The sequence below is a fragment of the Eptatretus burgeri genome, chromosome 8, assembly GCF_056783735.1.
Source record: "Eptatretus burgeri isolate ZD-2024b chromosome 8, Ebu_testis_v1, whole genome shotgun sequence".
Lineage (NCBI taxonomy): Eukaryota > Metazoa > Chordata > Myxini > Myxiniformes > Myxinidae > Eptatretus > Eptatretus burgeri.
This window is the reverse complement of record NC_140968.1, coordinates 61,268,842-61,289,537: the sequence shown is the minus strand read 5'-3', so window position 1 is coordinate 61,289,537 and position 20,696 is coordinate 61,268,842. Positions and strand designations below refer to the sequence as shown.

Here is a 20,696-nt window from a genome sequence, read left to right as displayed (position 1 = left end):
CCCCATCCCTCTCCCTTCCATAGTTCACCTAATGTGTCTGTTCCCCACTGTTTTGTCCCTTCCACTCCCGCCCCTCTTGTCTCATGCCTCCTTGCTGTGAGTTATGTGTTTGCTCTCATACGAGCCTCGACCAAGGTATACAAAAAAAAAAAAAAAAAAAAAAACCCCAAACAACCAATTTCCACTCTTGTATTTCCTTTGAGTTTTCTTCATATGCATGCAAAGTGTCAGGCTGCTAGGTTTTATGGTTTTGGAGATATTGAGGGACACACCAACACACACTAACACACACTGACACACACTGACACACACTGACACACACTGACACACACTGGCACACACACACACACACACACACACACACACACACACACACACACATTTATTAGTATAGATGTCCGAGTAATGCTAAACGGAAGGGTTTTGGAAGTGGAAAAAGGCGATTTGTGTTCTCCGGTATTTAAATGTATGATTAAATTTAAACAAAATAATGATTTTAAAGGTCGTATAAAACATTTGTCAGACGTTCACTGCCATTGTTGCAGTCGTATACCCCACCCTATATAACACGTTACATTAGTTCTTCGTTGCTGTTGTTTGTGTCCTTCATGACATCCTTATAAACAGTAAGTTTCCTGCTCGGAATGATTTTCAATTTTGTTTCACTGGCAGGCAGGCAGACAGTAATAACTTGAAGCCGGTAGGTGGCGATGGGTCGCCGAGCATGGAAACTATAAGATATAGAGCAAAATGGATGTCATATAGCGGAGAGGGAATCGCCTTAAGATTATGCATATCAAATCTCATCCAGTTCCATCTACTGATAACTACTCGGTATCCATTTGAATGAAAAGTTCCGAAAATGCGGTTTGAAATTGGAAATCCCCAAAGTTTGAGGGGGTGCTGTTGGTTAACAAAGATCGAAATCGAAAATCCGGCTCGATCGTTTGTGCACAATGTATTCCAGACGATTAGTGTGAATTTTCATGACCATCCGACCATAACCCTAGAAGGAGTAGCATTTGGCGCGAAGGCACCTCCAGCTCTCGCATATTATTGATTTTTGCACTAATTGACCTTTGACCCCTGACCTAAGCGAAATCGGTCAATATGTCCTGAGGCAAAGTTGTAGTACTCATTGAGTACCATGAACCTGCAAAATTTCATTCGTATCGATGCACTCACCTGGTCGCTAGGGGGGCTTCAATTTTTGCCAATTTTCGCGCATACCCTAATCGTAGGGGGCGCTGCGGGTAAAGTAATCCATATATCACAAAAACCGGAATATATTTGATAGAGCATCACCTGTAGATCATTCTTGCCAAATTTCATAACCCTACATGGGATAATGGCTTTCGGAATTGATTTTGCGTGAACGGTACCGATTTTGAAGGTTTTTCGGTTGTTGCCAGGGAACCAAAGCATCCCTAGCAACCATCACAATTTTCCAAAGCACTAGGTCATAAGATGTACCTACCACCCGAGTTTGGTCAAAATCCGCCCACGTTATGACAAACACGTTATTATGTTATTAACGTTATTATGACACGTTATTATGCTGATGACAAACGAACAAACATCCAAACAAACATCCAAACAAACAGACAGAATTACTGACAATAAGGGTCACCTATTTCGTCGACCCAATAACGACACTCTTCGACGTCATGACGTCGACAGATATGCCTCTGCCAACATTATCACATCATTATACATACTTATGCCAAGTTTCATTTATATCCTTTCAATTATTCTAATGATCACGTTTTTACCTGACAGGACCTTTGACCTTTGACATCTTGACGCCATAATCTAATCAGTTTATCATACATCATTATACATACTTATACCAAGTTTGACTTAGATCCCTTCAGCCGTTGTTGTTATCGGGGTAACAAAAATCTATCATGGACTTTGATGACCTTTGACCTCTTGATGCTGCCATCTAATTCGTTCATCCTTGCATCATCCTGTATACTTATTCCAAGTTTGGTCAAAATCCCATCACTGGTTCACAAGTTAGCATGGAAACATAATTTTTACCTAACATGACCTCTGACCTTTGACTTAATGACCCCGAAATCGAATCCCATCATCTTTGTGTCAATATATATTGCTACATAGTTTGAACGAAATCTGTTCCATGGTTCTTTAGATATCGTGATGAGATTTGGCACGGACGGACGGACAGACGGACGGACAGACAGACAGACAGAAGTTAACCAATTACCTCCCTAACTCTGCTTTATTCGCTTCTCGTGTGTGGGGTGAAAACAACATCAGGAGGTATAATGGACAAACCAACAAAGTTTATGGATTGTGAACTTGAGATTCACAGAAATATAAATCTGAGTTATAAATTGCGTCAAGAAGACCACCAAACAGGCCGACCTCTGTGCTGGTGGCCCATTGCTCACTAAATACTGGTGTAAATAAATAACGGCCCAACAGGCATGGGAAAAGTGTTGTTGTTTTTTCAATTAAATAATTCCTTGATTGTTGAGCGTTGTTATGAATGAAGCATTTTGAGCGGTTCAAACGAACAACGGTTAGAATGCGGCAACTGGGAGGGATTGACCAACAGGAAAGGAATGGGGTGGAGGTGTCTGTCGGAAGAATGACGTTTTGATTGCGATGGGGGTGGGTACAGGGGGTGGAGTTGGAGGCGGTACGAGGTGTAGATTGGGGGAAGGGCGGGGGTCGTGTGTGCTGGGTGTCCATGAGTCGGAATCGTGCCGAACACACTCCTTCATATTGCAGACCTTGAACGCGCTGGTTCGCGTGCGTCTCAGTCCCCATGGACCAACCAGTGGGTAAGCACCAGCGCGTCTTGTCCGATTCGTACCGTTTGGGGTGGGAGGGTTACTAAAGGTGTTTCGGTTATCAAAAACTTTCGTGAATATCACATACCTGCTCGTTTCATTGGCCCGAGATTACATACGCGCTCGTTTCATTGGCCCGAGATTACATACCTGCTCGTTTCATTGGCCCGAGATTACATACCCGCTCGTTTCATTGGCCCGAGATTACATACGCGCTCGTTTCATTGGCCCGAGATTACATACCTGCTCGTTTCATTGGCCCGAGATTACATACCCGCTCGTTTCATTGGCCCGAGATTACATACCCGCTCGTTTCATTGGCCCGAGATTACATACCTGCTCGTTTCATTGGCCCGAGATTACATACCCGCTCGTTTCATTGGCCCGAGATTAGATACCTGCTCGTTTCATTGGCCTGAGATTACATACCCGCTCGTTTCATTGGCTATAGATTACATACCCGCTCATTTCAATGGCCCTAGATTACATACCCGCTCATTTCATTGACCCTAGATTACATACCCGCTCGTTTTATTGGCCCGAGATTACATACCTGCTCGTTTCATTGGCCCTAGATTACATACCCGCTCATTTCATTGACCCGAGATTACATACCTGCGCGTTCCATTGGCTCGAGTCTGTCAAACGAACAAGTTCTCTGAACTGCATGCACCGTCTCTATTAAGGTTCCTCTGTCTCTGATTTGTTCTGAAATTGTCTTCAACTCAAACTTGCGCCAATCTTTAATCGCACTCACGTGTTTGCTTGAACTGTATAAACTCTTAATTCTTTCCTGGGGTAAACGAATCCAGGCATTGCCGGTCATATCATCCCGAGATGGGCACCGGCTTGTCATATCATCCCAAGATGGGCACCGGCTAGTCATAACGTCTTGAGATGGGCACCGGCAGATCATATCATCTCGAGATGGGCACCGGCTAGTCATATCATCCCGAGATGGGCACCGGCCGGTCATATCATTTTGAGATGGGCACCGGCCAGTCTTATCATCTTGAGATGGGCACCGGCCGGTCATATCTCGAGATGGGCACCAGCCGGTCATATCATCTTGAGATGGGCACCGGCCGGTCATATCATATTGAGATGGGCACTGGCCGGTCATATCATCTCGAGATGGGCACCGTCGGTTATATCATCGAGAACTTGCATAAGCTTATGGTCCTACCACCAGCACCACCACTTTAAAATTTACACTCTTGGCCGTTGTGATTTTCCTTCTTAAAGTTTCCATGTCCACATTAATCGAACATCGGTGCTCGTCTGTCTTTCATCATCCCTCCAGCAGTTCTTAACTCCTCCGCCAGTGATTCGTTCAGAAATGTATCTCCGTACACATGGGATAGAGTTCACGGAACTCCTCTCGTTTTTCGCATCAGCAGCAGTTTTGTACCAGCATGGTGTGATGAGGACAGGAAGGGTGGTGGACTGCTGGTGGGTAGTGGGGAGAAGAGGGTGGAGGAGGGAGGGGAGGGGGGTCTTGAACCGAGCCAGCGGGGTCACTTCTCTTGAGTTTGCACCGTTTTGTTTGAAGTGAGCCACAAAGTTTTCCCAAAAGTTTAAAGAATCGGGATGGATTTGTCTGGCCCCGTTTCCTCACCGCCTGGGAGAGTTTGAGGCACACAGGACTCTACTGTGTCCGTGTGTGTTGTGTAAATAACGTTTCGGAATGGTCCGATCACTTATCTGCACACAGTATGCTCTTCAAACCGTCAACCTCGCAACTACTGTGGCAGTAACGTGGGCTCTTGAAGCCCTTTCGTATAGGAAAACCTATAAATATTTCATTCGCACATAGCATCCTCGTGTATGGTCACATTATGGCCGTAAGAGATATGATTTGAGTCATTGTCCGATAGTATGTTATCTGTCACTTACCTTTGAGCTGTCGAGTCTGAGTTTGACTCCCAACCCTACGATAAACTGATAGGTCCTTCACAGGCAGGCCATTGTGCCAACCTTCCAGTGGACTTTAAGCGGGGTGTTCCATCTGATTATAGCATTATCTGATGGACGTTAAAGGTGTCTTTTGAAAATAGGAGGCGAGCTATCACCAGCACCCTGAACAAATCACAAAATCCTGCTCAAATCAACTCCAGTCGAATGTCAAGCCTCACTAGGTGGTCTTTCATTCCACAATTATTCCCACCTTGTCGTGGGGTGGGCATAGGAAAGTTTTTGGCCACAGTCTTTCACAAACCGGTTGGCCAGGCTGATGTTCGATGAGGTAGTATGTGACTCGGAAACGAGTCGTGTATATAGGAATTGCATTGGTGTGCGGTTCATCAGCTGTGATTTGCCTTCCATGTGTTCGTGTTGAAAATACAGAAATGGCAGTCGCACCGTGAGAGCGCTCGGGTTTCATTAGGGCTTTGTCTAAACGGAACGGGATTATCGGCATGTCAAAGCTGACACTGTCATTCTAATGGTCTCCCCAGGGGCTTGGCAGATAGAGTGCCAAGTAAACATTTCGCTTGCTTCTGCCATTCTCCCACAAGCCATTGGTGGAAAATAAAATGCGGAGCTGGAATCCACTGAAGGAGCCGACACTCAGTGGGACTGATTAACATGATGACCCCACCTATCCGGCTGGACAGCAACAGATGGCATCTGAATCATATCAGTTCGTGATGGGATGTGGACCTGAGTGAAGGCATTATGAGGCTACAGAGACGAACTGCTGAACCTCACCCAACTCGGAGCTTGGTCCTGCCCCGACCACCTGTTGTCAGAGGAAGTGAAACCTTTGTCCTTTGGTTTGCTCGCATCTGAGTGGAGTAGTGTGGGTGTGGAAAGGGTGGATGTGTGTGAGGGAGGGGCAGGGGGATTGGGGGAGGATTGGACAGCTGCCCACAGTGCATCCCGGTAACAAAACCTCGAGGAAAATTGGAATTCCAAGCTCTTTGTGGAAACACAAAAGGGCCACCAATCTTCACCATCTCTCCTTTTGATGGGTTTGTGAAGTTTGTATTGTTTTTCAACCGTTGCCAAGCTGTCTACCACACTCAGGACTGAAATTACCTTTGTATCCAAATTTGTCCTCAGCCCCAAAAAATGTTTTTAGGGAAATAATTTTCCTGTTCTACACCCTCGAGCCATTGACCCTCACATACTCATTATTCCCTTTACCTACCCACTTACAAATTCCTTTAAAGGGAAACCCACAAGCTTTCATCATCTTATGTCTCTCTTCCACGATGTTATCTATCTTGAGAACATGATGTGAGAACATGATCATGTCTTAAGGACTTGAGGACAAATAATGTTGAATGTATGTTGTTCCCACACATCTTTCCCAACCAACAAACCTCGTCTTTCAATGGTCAAGTAATCAGAGTCAAAACACCTGCAGAAGGGAATGCCTGTATTTAAATGAAAACATCTTCCCTCAATGTGTTTCCATTAAGATTATCCAACCTCAAAATCCATCCCCCGGATGGATATTAAACCAGAGGACCACCTATTCTACAACTACTGTTTTACACCCATTTTCTCCTTTTTCAGGTGACCGATCGAATGATGGCATTCCTCCATACAGATGTACCCATTGAATCAGTTTTGTATAAACCCAAACATTCCACATCTTTCTTGACACTTGCAATCCATGACTTCTTTAGGATGTCCTCTGGGCTTTCTTCCTTTTACAAGTTTTTGCTAAGTTCTTTACAGCTTCGTCTTGTGACCTCCGCTCATCCTCTGACCTGTTGATTAACATTCCAGTGGAAAAAGCAAATACTTATTTGGTTTGAAAGGCTGTAAAAGGACTATGCAGTTACAATTGTGATTTAAAAAAGGCAAAATAAGTTCCGTTAATGTCATTCATTCTCAAGTATTTTCACACATCAGGCCATGAATTTATGGATCATCCCTCATCTCCTTTTTTTTTTGGTTTCTTTAAAAATGCAGGTGTTTTTGACATAATATAGTTACAACAGTTAATTGTATTCCTCATTAGGAATTAGACAATATTGCTTGAATCACATGTAACCATTATTATTATTTTTTGATTTCTTGAAAAAATGCAGGCGATTTTGATATAATATAGTTACGATATAAGTTAATATCTAACAGTTAATTGTATTCCTCATTAGGGATTAGGCAATAGTGCTTGAATCACATTTAACCATTATTATTATTTTTTTGATTGCTTTTAAAAATGCAGGTGTTTTTGATATAATATACAGTAGTTCCAACAGTTAATTGTATTCTTTATTAGGAATTAGGGGATATGGGTTGAATCACATGTAACCATTTATTTATTTATTTTTAACGCAGGTGTTTTTGATATAATATAGTTACAGAAGTTAATTGTATTATTAGGAATAAGGGGATATTGCTTGAATCACATGTAACCATTTTATTTTATTTTTAAATTATTTATTTTTAAAATGCAGGTGTTTTTGATATATTATAGTTACAACAGTTAATTGTATTCTCTATTAGGAATTAGGCAATATTGCTTGAATCACATGTAACCATTATTTTTATTTTTTGATTGCTTTTTACAATGCAGGTGTTTTTGATATAATATAGTTACAACAGTTAATTGTATTCTCTATTAGGAATTCAGGGATATTGCTTGAATCACATGTAACCGTTTATTTATTTATTTAATGCAGGTGTTTTTGATATAATATTCTGATTATAGTGATATAATATTTGATATAATATTCTGATGGATATTCTGTTTATATCCATCTTCGAAAAAAGTTTTCTTTCTCTAAAAATATCACATGATTTGAAGTTGTTACTTGTATTCTTGTATTCTTACTTGTATTCTTGTATGCAGTTACTTGTATTCTTTATTAGGAATATGGGGATATTGGTTGAATCACATGTAACAATTTTTTTTGATTGCTTTTAAAAATGCAGGTGTTTTTGATATAATATAGTTACAACAGTTAATTGTATTCTTTATTAGGAATTAGGGGATATTGCTTGAATCACATGTAACCATTTTTGAGGAATAAATGCAAAATATATTTGTTTCTGGAACTCTTAGTTGTTCTTTTGAAATTTCTTCCTTTGCACAGCAATGGGAATGAACATCTCTAAAATCTACTACAACGACTATGAACAAAACAAGAATGGCACTCGGTAGAGCACATATCTCTACTTGGCTGAACACTTTACATTTTATATTCCACTGATAGGACGGATCTGGATTCGCACCTGAATTAAAATCTAATCGGCTTGTTATTGTCACCTGCCCAACTCATCCACCAAATTTTGTCATTACTCTTTCACAACTTTTTGAGATATTATACTATACATCGATTTTGGCCCTGTCTCTCAATGGTGAAGAATTACTGAAAAAATGTATTGTATCCGGATCTAGAACTTCACCAAAATCTAACCAATTTGTCCTTGTCACACACCCAACTTGTTCACCAAATTTCGTCTGAATCCGTCCATAACTTTTTGAGATATGCTGCTCACAGACAAACAAATAGACAAACACAGGGGTGAAAACATAACCTGTGGCGGAAGTAATTAACTGTTGCAACGAATACAATTAATCTCACCTTCTTGTGGAGTCAGTTTTGGAAAGCTTTTGGTCCTTTTTTGGCCCAATTCTTTCACAAACAGGCTGGCCAGGCCTGACGTTTGAATGAAGGTAACAAGCATGTATCGTTTGTTCAGCCTGCTGGCAATAACTTGAGCATTCTTCACGAAAGAAAGCATGTGATGTCTAATATCCACCATCTAAAGCTATCATACGGGACACTCACCTTATGGTATCTGAGAGATGGTACATTTTGTGATGCAACATGTTGCGATACACCAATCCGACAGTATATAGTTGGGTCGGGAATCAAACCCAGAATAGACAGCTTGGAAGTTTACACACTGCCTCAGCACCTTCCTGTCAGAGAAATGGACTTATCTTGAAAATAGAGATGTAAAAATTAAATGAAGATTGAAATGTTCAAAACTTCAACATTGTGAATGAAAGCAAATTTTTCTGTTAATATATCCATCTTCAAAAAAAGTTTTCTTTCTCTAAAAAATCACATGATTTGAAGTTGTTTTTTCTAATATAAATCATCTTTGCAGGCCCAGGGACATACAGTTTAGAAGGGTTGATGGCATTTTGTGCATGGCCTATTAATACACCAGCGCAGATTGTGTGTGGTGTGCGTGGTGAATTTGGAATGCAGAACAGCTTAAATACAAAGTAGCTTGGCATGTGACCTGCACCTCTTAGGGCCATGTCTCCTTCATGCTAACAAGATTATGGTTATGAGTGAACTATATGTTTGGCCTCTTCATGGAAACACCTGCTGTTAATGGCGAAAAGGTAAGTAAATTAAAAGGGGAAAAACGTAAGTAAATAAATAAGTGAGTGAATGGATGAAGGAACAAACATGCCAAGTGACTTGCTTCTTGAAATTTTTATGAGCCTCAGTATAGTTTTAAGTTTTTTACTCCAATCGTTCAGTTGTAGTGCAGTTATCTTTGAGCTGTCTATTCTGGGTTCGATTCTTGACCCAAATACGTATAAGTTCCCAGAATGCAAGGGCTTCGCAGGAATGGCTGAACATCACAAAAAGCACTGTCCCTCAGACAGGTGCTAAGCTAGGTGTCCCACTTGCTAGCATTAGCTAGAGGATATTAAATATCCTGCAGTGTCTTCACGAAGAGTAGGCAAGTTATCACCAGTACCCTGTAATAAAACTGCAAATTCCTTCCCTAACCAGCTCCAGTTGAACATAAATTTTTGCCAGCCGGTTTGTGAGACTCCAATGTACCTCGTACGACCAATCCCACAAGAAGGTGGGAGTACTTGGTACCATTAAAAAAGCAATAATAATCAACTATTTCAGTTCTATTAACTGTCTCCACCATTCGCTATCTGCGCTGTTTGCACTTTGCCACACCTGCTTTACTTTGATCTATCCTGTTTGTCATGACTGAAGTGCCAAGTGCACTCCGCAGATAGCGCCACAATGGCCAGATCTTGTGTATTGATTAAGAGCCGGAAGATAAAATAACAGGCCTTGCCACATTTTTGAGCAAAGCTTCTGACAAAGGTGTAGCGTATATTTGAATTTCTTACTGTTAAGAAAAAAAAGCTTGTCTCAATCATCACATTGAGTCTGCTTCTGTGACCATAAGTGGCCGCAGACAACAAGGTGTCACATTTCCCTTTTTTCATCACAAGGTGCTCTTATATAATTTTAGTAGCAAAAGACAGTTAAAAAAATATATATATATATATATATATATATATATATATATATATATATATATATATATATATATATATATATATAGATATAAATACATACATACGCCATTGTCTCTCTCTCTCTCTCTCTCTCTCTCTCTCTCTCTCTCTCTCTCTCTCTCTCTCTCTCTCTCTCTCTCTCTCTCTCTCTCTCTCTCTCTCTCTCTCTCTCTCTCTCTCTCTACTCTCTCTACTCTCTCTACTCTCTCTACTCTCTCTACTCTCTCTACTCTCTCTACTCTCTCTACTCTCTCTACTCTCTCTACTCTCTCTACTCTCTCTACTCTCTCTCACACTCTCTACTCTCTCTACTCTCTCTACTCTCTCTACTCTCTCACACTCTCACACTCTCACACTCTCTCACACTCTCTCACACTCTCTCACACTCTCTCTCTTTCTCTCTGTTCCTTATGCATGGCCACATATTTTAAGTTACAAACTCCAAACTTGGAGTACAAATACAACTTTGTGTTGGGGTTAACATAGGCTATGTGGCTACAGCCTCATGCTGGGATGTAGGAAGGAATGGGGGGCATAAATTTTCAATGTAAATGTGTAATGCCACCTAGCAGTGGCAGAGGGTATTTCAAGTTCCTTTTTTTATCTGGGCAATGCTGGGATGAAAGCACTCTCTTTGCATTGTTATATTTGTCCTCCCTCCATTCTCCCCCCCTCCCCTGCCCCCTCCCAACAGACGGGCCTGTCAAACCTCGTCGCCGTGTGTGAGACATTTCTAGCAGGAAGAGACATCAGGATGAACAAGGAGACAAAGGGGGGGGGGGGAGGAATGGAGTTGGACGTAAGGACAGAGAGGGGGTGGGGGTTGAGATTAAATGACTCTATATGCACAAGTAAATTTGGCAAACAGGACGACTAACTGGTCCGTCAGTGAAGTGACGGGTAGGCTCTGCTAGTACTTACTAGAACTGAAGAGTTCATAGAACACTTTACTCCGGGGGCAGTCATGAGGAAAAGGACATGGGAAGAGTGTTTTAAGCTCTTGATTTGCGTTTGTAAACACTATCTATGTTCATTTTGTTCGTGAAACTTGCATATCAGGCATGATGATAAACATACAGCGGCACAATGCGCCATCATATTTGTCAGAATGCAGAATCATAAACATTTATGCTGCCCTCATGGCATGATGATGTGAATGATGATTCTCATAATTAATCTGCCTGCCCTCAGGGCATGAATATATATATTTTTCCCAAGTCCTGTTAAACGGAAGGATTTTGAAAGTGCTAAAAAGCGACTTGTGTTCCACAGTGTTCAGGTATATAATTCAAATGAAGTAAAATAAAGATTTTGAAGGTTGTAGGAAAAACAATTCTGGAAATTTACTACCGTTGATGGACCAGTGTCTTTTAAACCATCTTGTTTAAGGAGTTGCATTAGTTCATTTATGACATCATTAAAAGCAGTGTTTCCTGCTTGGAAATGATTTTCAATTTTGTCTGACTGCCAGGCAGACAGACAGTAAAAAAAGAAAAATACTCCTGTGTGATCTCCTCCACACATTGTGTGATCGGGACGAATTCAGTCAAAGTACTGTAAAAATAAACTGCAGGTTAATGTTCTGATTCGTGTTTCGATTTGTGTTCAAAATATAAAATTAAATTTAAGTAAAGTTGTTCCTCCATCATAAACTGACTTTAATAAACAGACAGAAGTGAACCGATTGCTTAACCCCACTTTTTGCTTTGCATGCATGGGGTAATGACGACATAACGACACACAATGCATTTCCTGTTTTTATGTTTGTGATCTATGAGGTTTCATTTCATTAGAGTATCAACTTCCTGGACTGTTTCATCATTCTAGAGCTTAGACTGCTCCATCAACCAAATATGAAATATCATGAAGGTGGCCAAAGAATTTATTTCATTGGCCACAAACTTATTTGATGTCCATGCTTTTCCCCCTTGGATGTTCAATGCCATAAGAGTAGTTTTGGTGTCTTTGAATGGATTTCAGCGAGTGAGTGAAGGATGGTAGAATCACTTCAACGAGTGCTGGCTCAATTAATGAATTATAGGTGGTAGTTTTTAATTACAATGTTTTCAGTTTGTGAGTTTTTTTGAAAGAAATGTTCGATCTCTTGAAAAGCTTAGATTGTGTTTACAAGAATAAAACTTTACACATCATGTGAAGATATATTTTCTTTATCTCCAATGTTTTTCTTGTGCTCTCAGGGTGAAAAGAAGTGAACTGCCTTTCCACAAGGTGGCTGACTGTAAGGCCCAGATTATAATGGGAGCCTCACAGTCTGGCAACAGCCTTGGCTTTGTGCGGCCACTGCATGTGGTGATACTAGGCCTGGACTCGGCAGGAAAAACAACGGTGCTGTACCGCCTCAAGCTGGGCGAGTTCGTTAACACAGTTCCTACTATTGGTTTCAACATGGAGCGCTTACGGAGTGGGGTGCATGGTAGTGCCTTTCGTTTCTGGGATGTCGGTGGCCAGGAGCGACTTCGACCACTATGGCGCTCGTATGCCCGTGGTGCCGACGCCATTGTCTACGTCGTCGATTCTGCAGACAGTGAGCGGCTCGAAGAGGCACGCACAGAACTTCAGAGGGCAGTACGAGCACCCGAGAGCCAAGGAGTGCCATTGCTGGTCGTAGCCAATAAACAAGATCTTCCGGCAGCTCTGGCACCTGGAGATGTGGAACAAGCATTGGGCTTGACAGACCTCGGACCTGGTACATTGTGGTACCTGCAGCCAGCCTGTGCAATCATAGGGGAAGGTCTTCCAGAAGGATTGGAAAAACTTCGTGAGATGGTCTTGCACCGGCGGAGGATTCTAAAGAAACAGAAAAAGAAAATACATTGAAGGGTTTTGTGTTTCAATGACAGTCACACATACATTAGCAAAATGCGTTGCAGTCACTCACATTGTGATGTCACTTGAGTGCAGCTCTCCCCCTCCCCTCCCCCACCCCTTACAAGCCCCCACTCCCTCTGGCATAATTGTTCTTCGATGCCTTCAGAATCTCTCACCAACCACATGAATGCATCATCATTATTGTACTATATTAGACATTTCCACAGCGATGTAAATTTTATTTTTCCAAACATCTTATAAAATGAACTTTAAAATGCGTTTCCATAACTATAATCTTTACTCACGTCCAATCACGAGGGCAACACTCGCTGGTTACGACTGGATTTTGCTTGATTTCTATGTCCCTGCAATGTAATCAACAGCCACAGGTGTACAAGCCAAAGCTTGAACATTCGTAGCTGAAATGTAATATATATATATATATATATATATATATATATATATATATATATATATATATATATATATATATATATATATATATACTCTCGTACTTCCATCTCAGAGAGGCAAGCATTGACGGTTCATGAAATGAGTATTATCACTTGCAGCACATTATACTGTACTTTGTAGAAACATTGCATTAACGACCATTACTGAAATAGTTTGCTTTTGAAAGTGCCCTTTTAACAATGATATTAACAATGACTTTTCCAATATTTGCTTTCAGAGACCAATCTGCAATGGTAAGGTTCAAAGGTCGATTGTTCATGTGATTTTCGCACTAACTTTCCTGTTTTAACCTCAATAGACTGCTCTTGAAGTCGTTACATTTGGTGCATTTAACCTCATGTGCTCCTTTTAAAAAGACATTTTTGTTGTTCTTGTTGTTGGTTATGTGTGTAGTATATACCCAAGCATCAAGTATGCAACCTTTAATTATTGCACATTTTAAAACTGAATTTGCTCTTGTATTTTTAATTACAAAAGAAGCCATTAAATGCTGAATATTTGGCACTGAAATTGCCATTTTCAGTTGTTTTACATCTGTATATATGCAAATATCTGCTGGTAAGGTGCCTGATCGGTACGCACACTCGTCACCAAGCTGTCTAACCTGGGTTAGAATCCCGACCAAGATAATAACCGGAATCCTGGTGTTTCACAGGCAGGGTGATTCGTCAATGTGCGTGCCATCCATCGGATGGACATGAACGTTAAACTGGCGTCTTGTCTGCCGCATTACTTTGTGGATGTTAAAGATCCCACAGTGTCCTTCGGAAAGAAGACGTGAGCTATCACCGGCATTCTGAACAAATTATAAATTGCTACCCTGACGACCACTGGGAAAGCAAAGGCAAACCACCCGTTATAATCCTTACAATAAGGCTGCTTTGGCAGCACCCACCGAGTATGCATTTGAGCAGAGTACCAAAGTAAGTTTTACAAACTGTATACAAATACAGTTTACTATGTTTCATTTTAAAGCACCGATTAAACAAGAATATCTACATGCCTTCAGAAAGTGACTTGTCACATTGTGTTGCATCACAGCATGAATTTAAAATCGATTGAATTGAGATTTTTCATTGTCACTGATCTACACAAAATACCCCATAATGACAAAGTGAAAACATGTTTTTATAAATTTTTACAAATGAATTAAAAATGAAAAGCTGAAATGTCTTGCGCCAATAAGCATTCAATCCCTTTGTTATAACACTCCAAATTGAGCTCAGGTGCATCCAATGTCCATTGATCATCCTTGGGATGTCTCGCCAACTTGAACGGAGTCCACCTGTGGCCAATTCAATTGATTGGACATGATTTAGAAAGAAACATACCTTTCTATATCAGGTCCCACATTTGACGGTGCATGTCAGAGCAGTAACTCGACCATGAAGTCCAAGGAACTGTCCGTATAACTCAGAGATAGAATTGTGAGGAGGCATAGATCTGAGGAAAGGTAGAAAACAATTTCTAGAGTGTTGAAAATTCCCAAGAGAACAGTGAGCTCCATCATTTGGGAATGAAAAGAATATGGAACTACCTCGACTCTTCTTATAGGTGGCTGTCTTACCAAACTGAGCAACCAGGCAAGAATGACCTTGGTCAGGGAGGTGACCAATAACCCAATGACCACTCTGACAGAACGACAGAGTTCCTTGGACGAGATGGGAGAACCTGCCGGAAGGACAACAATCTCTGCAGCACTTCACAAATCTTGGCTTTACGGGAAAGTGGCCAGACAGAAGCCACTCCTGAGAAAAAGGAACATGACAGTATGCCTGGAGTTTGCAAAAAGGCATGTAAAAGACTCTGAGAGCATGAGGCAAAAGATTCTGTGGTCTAATGAGACGAAAATTGAACTCTTTGGCCTGAATGCAAAGTGCTAGTCTTGCAGAAACCGAGCACAGCTCTTCACTCATCTAACACCATCCCTAAAGTGATGCAAGGTGGTGGTAGCATCATGCTATGGTAGCTGTTAGGGTTAGCTGCAGGGACTGTGGGACTAATATGGATCAAGGGAACAATGAATGGAGCCAAATACAGGCAAATCCTTGAGGAGAACCTGCTTCAGAGTGCAAAAGACCTTTGACTCCGGTGACGACTTGTGTTCCAACAGGACAATGACTCCAAGCATACAGCCAAAGCAACATTTGAATGGCTTCAGAACAAGAACATGGAAGTCCCTGAGTGGCCCAGCCAAAGCCGACACTTGAATCCTATTGAGAATCTGTGGAAAGACTTGAAGATTGCTGTTCACTGATGCTCCCCATCCAACTTGACCGAGCTTGAGCAAACCTGCAAGAAAGAATGGGAGATGTGCCCAAATCCAGATGTGCAAATCTGATACAGACATACCCAAGAAGACGCGAAGCTGTATTCGCTGCCAAAGGTGCTTCTTTGATATTTCTGTGTTTCGTTTTCAATAAATTTGTAAAAAAAAAAACTAAAAACATGTTTTAACTTTGTCATTCTGGGGTATTTTCTGTAGAGCGGTGACAAAAAAATTAAATTTAATCCATTTTAAATGCTGGCTGCAACACAACAAGATGTCACAAAAGTCGAGGGGTGTGAATACTTTCTGAAGGCATCCTAGGTATATTATATATATATATATATATATATATATATATATATATATATATATATATATATATATATATATATATATATATATATATATATACATATATATATATATATATATATATATATATATATATATATATATATATATATATATATATATATATATATATATATATATATATATATATATATCTTCACAAGTATGGTTTGCAGCTGGATGGTTTTTTTTACATGCAAATTGGGGGTCACCCCAGATTATGCAAGGTGGGTTGAGTGGACACATTGGAGAAATACACCAGGGAAAGGAATCTTTTTCTTTCTTTGGTATGCAGCACAAGGCTGAGGGTAGCATATTTTGCTGGGGTTTGCGGCTGTGCCACTGATGCAGGTTGGAGCAATAATTTGTAACTTTTTCAGGGTGCTGGTGATCGGTCACATACTCTTCACAAAAGACACCATGGGGTCTTTAACATTCACCAACTAATGCCAGCAGATGGGATGCCAGTTTAACATCCGTCCAAGGCATGACACACACAATGATGCCTTGGCCTTTATGTGAAACACCAAGATGACGGTTTATATCTGAGCCGATATTCTAACCCAGGCTGGACAAGTCATAGGCAAGTGTGTGTACCTCGAGGCCATCCTGCCAGGCTAAGAAAACTAATAAATGAGGATTTGGAAGAAATATGATGTGGCTGAGTTAGAGAGGACAGAGGAAAGGGTTGATATGATTGGAGAAAAGGAAGGACGGGTTGCATGTGACGTCGAAGGGTCAGAAGGGAGTCAACGTTTCTGTAATTGCATCACTGATCTCTTTGCTGAGGATGCAAACAAATTTTCACCAGTGTTCAATCTAATCAGGTTGGTATTGTATCACCAAGTTGTCATGCTTTGCAGAATTGCTAGAAACCTCATGGTTACTGTGTTAAAAAGAATAGCTTTGCGGTTTCTAATGGATCATATTTTCGAGATGATAAACAAGATGAGCATGGTTGTTCAAAGTTAAATTCCTGCACCGACTTGCTCAATGCTCCAGGGGAGTTGCCGTTGTTAGGCCAGGACTATAATTTTGTCATCCTGGTGAAAGTGGAATGCATTGGTTCTGAAAAAAGGGGAGATAAAAACTTGCATAGTCTACTGAGATCCATTTCTATAATTATGATGTCACAGTAAATAACATGGTAATATCAAGATGTCAGAAAGTGATGGTAAGGTTGTATATGAAAAATGTAACCTTGTACGTGACCATATTGAAAATGTTTTTAATTTTTTAAGGTTGTTCGCTCACTGATACGGTTGACTTGGTGAAGCTTTAAAAACATTGAAAAGTTATTTGAAGTCTGATTTGTTTGTAAACTTATTGTTACTTTAATAGCTGTTATCAAACAGGAGTGTAGACTGACATGTTTTAGCATGTGACCATGCATAAGGCAGTTTGACAGGCAAGGTGCCCTTGTTCCTGAAAATTGGTGCCTTCGGTCCCAACGTTCTTATGGTGCCGTTGTTTCTGGAAATTCTGAGCATTGGGAGTTAAGAATAAGGATGGATCATCCGACATGTATTCACATGGTTAGAAATCCTTGCACGCTGCTGAACCGTCTATTATGTGGTGAAAAGTTTTTTATTCGTGGTTTCTTCTTCTTTAATGCCAAGGGTGATCAATAAGTCAGTGATATCTTTAGCCATTCGGGTGTAAGATTGGACATGTTCTGGCAGGAAAAAAAAATGGTGCAAGATCCCTTCCATCCAGTTTGGGATGCTTGGGAAATTGGGAAATTTGGGAAATTGCTTGGGAAATTTACCAAGATCTTGTAAAATTGAAACCCATTTACCAAGACAGCGCGATTTTTTGATAATTTGATGCAAAATTTTGACTTTCGAAGGGACGTTTAATGATTTACATAAGCTTGGAATATAATGGAACATTTGAGGTGCTCATCTTCGAATCTTTTTTTTGAGTGGTCACACTGCCCCATCTCCCTCCATATACATTTTCTTCGATTCTTTTGAATAATGGTTGATATCTTTTATTTAAAATTACCCACTGTACAGAGAGCCCTCCGGTGCAGACCTTCAAGACATTGAACATACATACCAAGGTCAAGATGAGGGGGCGGGAGGGGGGCATCTTGCCCAACTTTACGCTTCTTCCAATAAATAAACAAACAAAAGGGATTTACTTTTCATCCAGCAAAAAGTGAAGAAAATAGCTTTTGTTGTTCTTGAAATGTTTTGAAAAATATTCACTTATTATCACCATTATTTTAATCCTGAGCAGTGTAATGATAACAGATCTGCATATTGGCAAAGGCGATGATGAATATTTATTAATATCGATCGTTTATCTAGTTTACACAGAACTCTTGCAACGTCAATAACTGATTGTGACAGGCAAACTGTTAAAGTTTCTTATCTGAACAGGAACTAAAGAGATGGAAATGCCAAGATGACGATTCTTTCTGTTTTAGACTATTTCGGAGAATTCAGCTTGAGATGAGCATTGTCCACTTCTCGGTTCTTTTTCCTGTTTTCACACGGTTTGCACACACCCACCCCACCCCATCCCCACCACCCCATCTCCCCACCCCTCCCCTCCCCCTCCCACCACATACATACACACACACACACACACTCGCCTCCCAACCCACTCCCTCCCCAGCCAACCGATTACGAACACGAGACGCAGTAAGGACATTACACATACTATTTGTGCTTCGTTTCCCTTATAAAAGCCCAATGAAACCCTCAGTTGGAGGCTTTCCTTCATTGGGAACGATTCAAGGAAAATCGTTCTACATGTAAATGGTATCATGGTGCCCTCCTTGCAATCTCAAATTACCATTTGTTTATCGGATACGTGAATACAGGACTTCAATTGGACTCATTTTGTCGAACACAATAATATATGCACTTGACTTTTACACTATAATTTTTGTTTTTTGTCTTAACACTTTTTTTGCATTTACTTGTTTGTTTGCTTGTTTTTGTGTAATCACTTTTGGTTTTTGTGTATTCACTTTTGTTTTTGTGTAATCACTTTTGGGTTTTTTTTGTCTTCACTTTTATTTTTGTGTATTTACTTCTGTTTTTGTGTATTCACTTTTGGGTTTTTTGTATTCACTTTTGTTTTTGTGTAATCACTTTTGTTTTTTTTTGTCTTCACTTTTGTTTTTGTGTATTTACTTCGTTGTTTTTTTTTTTGTATTTGCTTATTATTTTTTATTATTTTTTCTTGTTTGTTTTTTTCCCCTCTGCTGATGAACTCGCTGGAGGCATTATGTTTACAGGTTGTCCGTCCGTCCGTGATAATTTTCTCTGTTTTCTTTGCAACCGCTTGTCCAATTAACACATTTTCACCATATGTACGACGACTCATGTAGAATGTTTAATTGATAATTATGACGTCATCTGTCACGTGGTGCAGCACCTATTTTATTTTTACATAAAAGCTTTCAATAATAGTGGGCAGAGGCATATCTGTCAATGTCGCGACGTCGAAGAGTCCCGTTGTAGTTTTGTATTCACCTGTTTGTGTTTTTTTTGAATTCACCTGTTTGTTTTTTTTGTGTGTTAACTTGTTGATTTTGCATTTTATTTCTGTTGCTACATTTGTTCTTTGCTCCTAACATTTTCAAGGCAAGTACCTGCATTCAGGGAAGGTGGGTTGAAGGGAGAGTGGGGGGTTAAGATGAGAAAATGAATATTGAGACAAAAGCAAAGAAAATATGTGGTAAAGAGAGAAGAAGCAGTGGCAGGAGAGTGTTCAGCAAGAAGAGGTTTTGAGGAAATCGGAGTAATGAGGATAAGGGAGGGAAAGGGCATTTAAGGACCATGCTGACTGCCAAACCTAAGGGAAAGGTGGGGGGGGGTGGAGTAGGTAGGAGTAAAAGGTTCCACCAAATTTACATACGAAATAAACAGATAGGTACTTTCAACTGTTGTTGTCTGGTGGAGAAACTATTTGCCTGGTGTTTCATTCAAAACATTCAGTTCAACATCGCCTGTTTGTATGCGAGACTTTAATGGTTAAAAAAGAAAGAAAAGATGTTAGACTTCATTCCACTTATCTTTGTGATGTGGACACATCATCAACTGAACCAAATGCTGTGTAGTTTTTTTTTAATGTTATTTTGGGTTGAACAAAGCTTTAAAACGTTCTTTGTGATGCTTTGTGATAGGACAATCCCCCATAATGATCAACTTGCATGTCAGGAACGTGTAAAATGTCGTAGAATTCTTATTACCATGGCAATACAATGTTGTTTACACTTACTGAGGACAAATTCCGTACAATCTTCATCGGCAATACTTGGATTGCATCCTATATTATAAGCGACCAAATCTGGACCAAATGTCATGACACGTGATAATAAAATTTTAAGGAAAAGAAATGATGTTTGTGTTGCATCTGGATTTTTACAACATGCACAGGGTTACTAAGAAACTACACACTTCGGGAGTGTCGACATATTATGTACGGAGGTGAACATTTGATTGAATTTATATTTGTATACAGAGCCGAGGCTTGTGAAAGAGCGAGAAGACAGAACGGACCAGGACATAGCAGAAACAAAAGAAAGAATGGAAAGAGAGGGGGAGATCAGGAACACACCAACAGGAGGCTTGAGGGATAAAATAGAGTGACACTTGGAGGAATAAATGACATGGGGAAGATCGAGCATGGGGGAGAGGTGGGGGACATGGGGTGAATAAGCTGGAGAAAGACACAAACTCTC

At 40.4% G+C, this 20,696-nt stretch overlaps 1 protein-coding gene across 2 annotated transcripts; it reads left to right on the top strand.

Annotated features, from left to right (window-relative positions):
* The first annotated feature begins 2,691 nt into the window (after nt 1-2,691).
* On the top strand, nt 2,692-13,887 carry LOC147021853 (ADP-ribosylation factor-like protein 4C). 2 transcript variants are annotated; one of them, XM_085892269.1, is made up of 3 exons: nt 2,710-2,813; nt 10,766-10,870; nt 12,270-13,887. In XM_085892269.1, the coding sequence occupies exon 3, from the start codon at nt 12,328-12,330 to the stop codon at nt 12,907-12,909; it is 582 nt and encodes a 193-aa protein (XP_085748395.1). In that variant the 5' UTR covers nt 2,710-2,813; nt 10,766-10,870; nt 12,270-12,327; the 3' UTR covers nt 12,910-13,887. The 2 variants fall into 2 exon arrangements, with proteins under 2 accessions (XP_085748394.1, XP_085748395.1); XM_085892268.1 differs by lacking the exon at nt 10,766-10,870 and having other exon boundaries at nt 2,692-2,813.
* The last annotated feature ends 6,809 nt before the right edge of the window (nt 13,888-20,696 follow it).

What these genes read in the sequence shown, in the direction of transcription:
- LOC147021853 (XM_085892268.1), top strand. Translation starts at nt 12,328, where the DNA reads ATGGGAGCCTCACAGTCTGGCAACAGCCTTGGCTTTGTGCGGCCACTG.